The sequence below is a fragment of the Alligator sinensis genome, unplaced genomic scaffold (assembly GCF_000455745.1).
Source record: "Alligator sinensis unplaced genomic scaffold, ASM45574v1 scaffold469_1, whole genome shotgun sequence".
Classification (NCBI taxonomy): Eukaryota; Metazoa; Chordata; order Crocodylia; family Alligatoridae; genus Alligator; species Alligator sinensis.
Window position 1 is genome coordinate 3,677,161 of NW_005841934.1, and position 6,544 is coordinate 3,683,704.

Sequence of the window (6,544 nt, forward strand, 5' to 3'; positions counted from 1 at the left end):
CCCCTCCCTCCCTCCCCAATGATGTTGTATTTGTAGTTCACAGATCACAACCTGGCTGCTCTTGGAATTGAGAAGCTTTAGGTGTTCACTGGCTGCAGGGCACTGCTGACAAGTTCCAGAGAAACAGCCCCTGCATTATCTTTCTGGAAGCTGTTGTGCTGTGTTCTTTGCGTGCATCATAGTGATTGTGCTTTGCTGTTCTTTACAGACTTCTGCTAATGATGTTGTATTTGTAGTTCACAGATCACAACCTGGCTGCTCTTGGAATTGAGAAGCTTTAGGTGTTCACTGGCTGCAGGGCACTGCTGACAAGTTCCAGAGAAACAGCCCCTGCATTATCTTTCTGGAAGCTGTTGTGCTGTGTTCTTTGCGTGCATCATAGTGATTGTGCTTTGCTGTTCTTTACAGACTTCTGCTGGATGTGTCTGGGAGACTGGAAGACGCATGGCAGCGAGTACTACGAATGCAGTCGGTACAAAGAGAATCCTGATATTGTAAACCAGAGTCAGCAAGCACAGGCCAGGGAGGCCCTTAAGAAGTACTTGTTCTATTTTGAGAGGGTAGGAGACATCTCCTTGGCCAGAGCTGCTGTAGCCTTGTAATGCTCCCTGCCTGGTGCAAAGGTCCCTGCCAGTAATGTGTGTGCAAGAAACTGCCTCACCAAAGAATCTGTGCAGATACCATAACATCCTGAGCCCAGCATAGGTCAGACTTGAGTCCAACCCAACAAATCCCCAAGCTCATGCCCTGTGTCCTCCACCAGAGTAAGTGTGGCATGTTGCTTATGTTGCCTGATGCACCACACGCTTCTTGCTCCCTTGCCCCCAGCAAGCTGCTGCTCTGCCCTCCTAGAGGAAATTGGGGAAGGTGATGCCTTGCCCACAGGGCAGCCTGCCTGGCAGGAGAAGGTGTAGTCTTGGAGGTGGATTACAAAGTCCATTGTGTTTTTGTAAATGCTGTGGGGACTTCCTTGTGAGTCATGCTTAAGGTTTCTGGACCGTGTCACTAGCCAGTGAGACAGCTGCAGCACCCCTTCCCCCTGCAGCGGGCATGGCTGGGAGTGGCCAAACCGAGCCATTCTGATGGAGCTTCTTAAGAGAGTTCCCAACGGCCCTTGTCAGTGAGGTCAGCAAGCGCTTGCTGCTGCATTCAGATCCACCAGCTTGTTCCACATAGCATGAGCCTGTTCTGAAAAAATGACCTGTAATCTCAACCTTCCTGCCCAGGACTTCTGGGGAGCAGCCATGTTTACAGTGTGTCCTAGCACAGATGTTAGATTTGGCTGAGTTCATGGGAAATGCTAATCTCTGCTTACAGAGGGGCTGGGTTTGCTCCCTGCCTCCTGTGGCCTGTGCAGCCTCTGGCTTGCAGCTGGGGCGTGCTGCCTTGCCCCCATCCTTGCTGTGACCAATCCTGCTTCACTGGACTCCACCCCACCTTGTTTTATGCTTGCTAGAACTTGTCTGCCAGTGGCAGTGCTTTGGTCTCATGCCTGTGTCCCTCTGCTTTTGCAGTGGGAGAACCACAATAAAAGCCTGCAGCTAGAGGCACAGACATACCAGCGCATCCAGGAGAAGATCCAGGAGAGGGTGATGAACAACCTGGGAACGTGGATAGACTGGCAGTACCTGCAGAACGCTGCCAAGCTGCTTGCAAAGGTGGGCACAAGGGGCTCATTCGCTGCCAAAGGGGAGCTTGCATACCCAAGTGCTCTGCTCCAGGACAGTACCGGGAGAGGGCCTGTGGCCAGGGATTGCACTGCCAAACAGGTAGCCCTTCTGGGCTCAGTGCATAAACCCCTCAGGGTTGAGAAGAAGCTACCTCTGGGAGTGGCTCTGTTTTTCTTTGTGCCGGGCTGCTCTGTGCCTCAGAGCATCCATCCACCATAATGCATACAGTCATACTGGACTAGGCTCTGTGGTCATGTTTCTGTGTCTGTCACAGAAATGTTCTATCCTAGTGTGGTCTGGATCTGAGAATCTCTTCCCCTCCTCTCTTGCAGTGTCGCTACACCCTGCAGTACACTTATCCATACGCTTACTACATGGAGTCTGGCCCCAGGAAGAAGCTGGTAAGGTGTCTGGCACTCTGTTTCCAACTGCTTAGCTTGGGACTTAGGTGGTGGGCCAAGGGGACCCGGGGCTTGTCTCTCAGTCCCAGAGTTTGAGTGTGAGTTGCATAGGTGTGAAACTAAACCCTATAGATCCGCACGCTTTGTGATGGCCCCAGATCCTGGACTGCTCTCCCTTCCCACAGTAAAAGTGCTGCTAAGTCCCCCTCCAAGAGCCTCACTTAAGGCTTGCTGTAGAGCAGTGCTGCATTGTGACACCTTCAGCTTCTCAGCCTGTTTTCACTGTTAAGAGTTCATGTTGCTGTTCTAGTTAGCTTAGAAGCTAGTGTGTACCTGGGAGCTCAGAGTTGGTCACTCCTGGCCATTGGCCCTGTTGGGAAGGGGGAAGGAACAGGACCTTGGCATCAAATGAGCCTTGTAGAAACTCTAGCAGGAGAGAGATTGTGGGCACCTGAAGAGGGAAGCCAGGAGCACGTTGCTCAGCTACACTGCTGCCAGGAGGCATCACGTGTTTGCAGCCTGACATGCCACAGGGTAACAATCTCTGGGAGGTCTAGCCAGCACCGGGGTGGCCTGCGAGAGTCCCGGGCTGTGTGGGCCCCGGAGCCCCTCTGGTCTCTCTTCTGGGCATTCTCTCTCACATGGGGAGTCAGGATAGGAAGGACAAATGAGTCTGACTGACCCCCTGCTAATCGCAGCTGCTGGACCCTTGGACATGCTTCCCTGCTCTGCATGCCTGGGCCTAGTGAGCGATGTCTCCAGCAGGTCCTGGAGACTGGGTGGGGGTTTGCAGCCCAGGCGTTGTGGGGGCGGGCATTCATCTCCATGGGGCACCGTGGATGGTTGTAGCAATTTCTTCTGGGTCCAGAGTCTTGGAGCGCTTGGGCAGTCATAAGTAGAGCTGAGCAGCACCAGCCCCCAGTGATCATGAAGCTGCTGCTCCTCCTGCAGCCTTATTGCTTACTGCTTTCCCCAGCTCTTCTGGAGGTTTGTTCAGCCCCCTTCTGTTGTGAGAGGCTGGGCTGGGAGCAAGCTCCTCTCCTTGCGGCTTTTGGGCAGGGGCGTAGTTGCCCTTTGACATCGCTAATGATCTGTGCTGTTGGTTGCAGTTTGAGTACCAGCAGGCCCAGCTGGAGGCAGAAATTGAAAACCTCTCGTGGAAGGTGGAGCGAGCAGACAGCTACGACCGAGGCGTGAGTATTTCGGCTGGCCTAGGTGGCTGAGAAACGACGCGCAAGCCCCTGCCCAGCCTGGCAGTTAGGCGAGCACCAGGGATTAGCTTCTCAGGCTGGCCTTTGGCCTGTGGCTGCTGTGACAGCAATGCCCATGCTAGCAGAGAGTGTAAGGCCTCTGGCTGCTCCTGCCTGACTGAAAGGAGCCAGTAGTCCCTGCAGAAAGCAGCATGTAGCCCTTGCTCCAGGGCTGATTATCTTGGTGCAGAGCTTTTGAGGTTGGAGATGTGAAGCAGAACCCCCACAAGGGGAGAGCTGGGTTCTTCTAACCCAGGGTTAGAGACCATGGGGCGCAAGGGGCACGGAAAGGTCCTTGCGGAGAGCTCCGCTGCATGTGGTGCAGACTGACAGTGCTCTCTCCTGACTCCAGGACTTGGAGAATCAGATGCACATAGCAGAGCAGAGGAGGAGGACCCTGCTGAAAGACTTCCACGACACGTAAGGTGGGAGCAGATGGCAGAGTGCAGGGGTGAGAGCGGCAAGCAACATGACGGTGGCTTCCTCGTGAGACACGGGCACCGCCCCTGGGAAAACACAGCCAAGGACAGACCCACCTCCGCCCCTTGCAAAACAGACACACGCAAACACCACCTCTTAGTCCGTTCCTGTTCTTATCTCTGCGTTTTGTTTCTGCCAGGCTAGAGGACAGAGGTCAGAATGGCATAGTTCACAAGACACTTTCCTCCCGCCCTGGTTGGTTTTGGAGGGAGGGAGTTTTTTCTGAATGGCTGTTAATAGTATTAGATCATTACAACTTATGTAATTTTCAACGGTTGTACAATTATACAAACAAAGCTTAGAATAACACACAACCCTTTTTAAAAATAAATTGGCAGTGGAGTGTTTTTCCTCAATAATCTGCTTGTAAATTCCACAGGCTTTTTCTCCCTCCCTCTGCCTCCAAATCCTCTTAGGCACTGAGAGTTGTGAAGCCACCCAGCTGCGTTCCCCTTTCCTCCTGTAACACATGCTTCATAGCATTGGCCAGTGACTGCACGAGGAGAGTGGCTGGTTCTCAGGGGGGCGGCTGGAGGTCTGAGCCTGAGCACCTCAGTGGCTGCAGATTAGCGCAGTGGTGTGTGAGCTCTTCTGTGAAACGCCCCAGCAGGAGTTTGTGCTGCGCAAATGGAGGCATGATGGAGACGGCGTGCCCAGGTACAAGTGGGAGCCTTGCCGTTGGAGAGTGTGTCTTCTGCATGGATTTTGCCTTACTCGTTTTATTGGAGTGCGGGTGTTGTTTGCTGTCAAAAGTACAGCAGTGAGGGACTGTTAAATTGCAGCTGTCCTGACCGTGTTGGATAGAGCCTGGTGGTGTGCAAGCACCTTGGAATAAGCTGTGTTGTGTCAGTGTCTGCAGGTTGGCAACGATCAGATCAGTCCCACCTGCTGTGTTACCTGGATAAACAAGGCTGATCCTGCTCCTTGAGCCAAGGGAGAAGAGCCCTGTTTGATGTGAGCCCTGACGCGTGTGGGCCGTGTAGCCAGGCCTTTGGGAACAAGTGTGCTGTGCTGTTGGAGCCTGTGCTGAGCCATCCTGGAAAGTAACTGGCAGACTTCACTTTATTTCTGTCTCCATGTGAATGACGCTGGGTGGATCCTGTGAATGCTATCATGTTTGCAGGGGCTTGGAGCTCTTCTACAACCTTTATTTTTTAATGTGAAACCTAAGTAAATTGAGCAGATGTGAAAATGCCTTGTTCATCTTGGGAGGGAACTAACCTCAAAGCAGTTACTGTAATGTCAGCACATGAGCAGGCAGTTACTTACCAGGTCACAGGCTAATAACAGGGTTAGTAGACTCTGCAGGTCTCTCTGGTGCTTTCTGTCTGCTCCAGGCCGGCAGAAGCGAAGTAGATGGAGTCCCCTGATGTAGGCAGAAAGGAGTGGAATTCCCTTCCCTGCCGTTCCTGTGAGCGTTGCCCTGACGCAGCCCAGTGCTAGGATATCTCGATGTCACCCTTGATGGATTGGAGGGTTGTTAGTTTCTGCATAACCGAGAAAACTAGAACTGTGCTTTGGGAGCTACATTTTTCTCTGTCTGAAATGTGGCTACCTTGTGGCTCTGGTAGCCAGCATGGTGTTGTAGATTTAACAGTGTAAAGGTGGCAAAAACAGAAGGCATCTTGGTTTGGGAAAGAAATAGCTGTTATATGAACTAATCTTTTGAGCAGAGTTTGGAGAATACAACAGGGTGGAGATTTAATGCTTATACAGGTCTTTAAAGACATCCTGTGTATTGATGTAGGCTACGAGTTGGTGTTATTGTTAAGCTAGCTGCATTCAGATGAGATTTAGCCTCTTTGCGAGAGGTATGTGGAGGTGTCTAACCCCCACAGCTCAGCTCTGCCTCTTCCTCCCTGCACAGCAGGTCAGCTTTGAGCAAGGATGAGCATATTTTCTCCGGGTGCTTGTCACGACTCTCATGCAGAGCTAGAGCAGCTCCATCCCTAGCTGGAACCAGCCCCTGCGGGCACCGAGAGCTGACTTGCAGTTCAGACTGCTGCGACACCTGGGCGATGAGCACTGTGGAAATGCCCAGCGCCAGGTGCTGCTTGGGAAGCCCCCTTGCTCTCCGGGACCACCTGCAGCCCCAGCTTTGTCAGCAGGCTGTGTTCCCTCAAACAGTCCTGGCAGGGGAGGCTGGGATTTCCTGGTTCTCATGCACGGCTCCTCCGTCCACTCTCTGCCCTTGGCTCCCACGGGGCGACTCAGGTGTCATCTCTTGTACCCTTCCATCTGCTGCTGGTGCCATCAGAGGCAGGTGCCCAACAGGAAGGAAAAGGGGAGCTCTGGAGAGCAAAGGCGAACGGCCCAAGTCTGCTCTTGCGTGTGGGAGGTTCCCCTCCGCAGGGGTAGCGTGTCTGTCTGTCTTGGGGTGCTTTTCTCCCTCCCGCCTTGCAGCTAGCTGCCCCCTCGCACTCCCGCTTTGCTCGCGGCCGCCCCCCTAACAGTCCTCAGGCTTCCCAGGCAGCGACCCGGCGTTTTCTGCTGATCCGAACTGCATGACTGCTGCCCCGCGCGCGGGCGGGCGTGCTGTGCCAGCGCGGGCGGGACGGCAGGAGGTTTCTGTGCTAGAATCGCGCGCTCCAGGTTTTAGACGTTTTCAGCAGGCGATACATAGAACTCTATTTTTCGACGAGACGTGTTCTAGGGGTTTCCTTCCTCGCCCGCGTCGGCTCCACGGGGGCGGCTGCAGGTGCCTCAGGTAGCCGGGGCGGCCGCGGGAGCCGAGCGCGATGCC

General features: G+C 53.8%; 1 protein-coding gene across 6 annotated transcripts in view; it reads left to right on the forward strand.

Moving 5' to 3' along the window:
- ARIH2 (ariadne RBR E3 ubiquitin protein ligase 2) overlaps positions 1-6,538 on the forward strand; it is a 29,213-nt gene extending 22,675 nt beyond the window's left edge. For all 6 annotated transcript variants that reach the window (XM_014517999.2, XM_025198981.1, XM_025198982.1 and 3 more), the window contains 5 exons: positions 409-560; positions 1,515-1,658; positions 2,003-2,071; positions 3,181-3,264; positions 3,674-6,538. In XM_014517999.2, the coding sequence (XP_014373485.1) occupies positions 409-560; positions 1,515-1,658; positions 2,003-2,071; positions 3,181-3,264; positions 3,674-3,745 (521 nt within the window). In that variant the 3' untranslated portion in view covers positions 3,746-6,538. The remainder of the gene's footprint in view (positions 1-408; positions 561-1,514; positions 1,659-2,002; positions 2,072-3,180; positions 3,265-3,673) is intronic.
- The last annotated feature ends 6 nt before the right edge of the window (positions 6,539-6,544 follow it).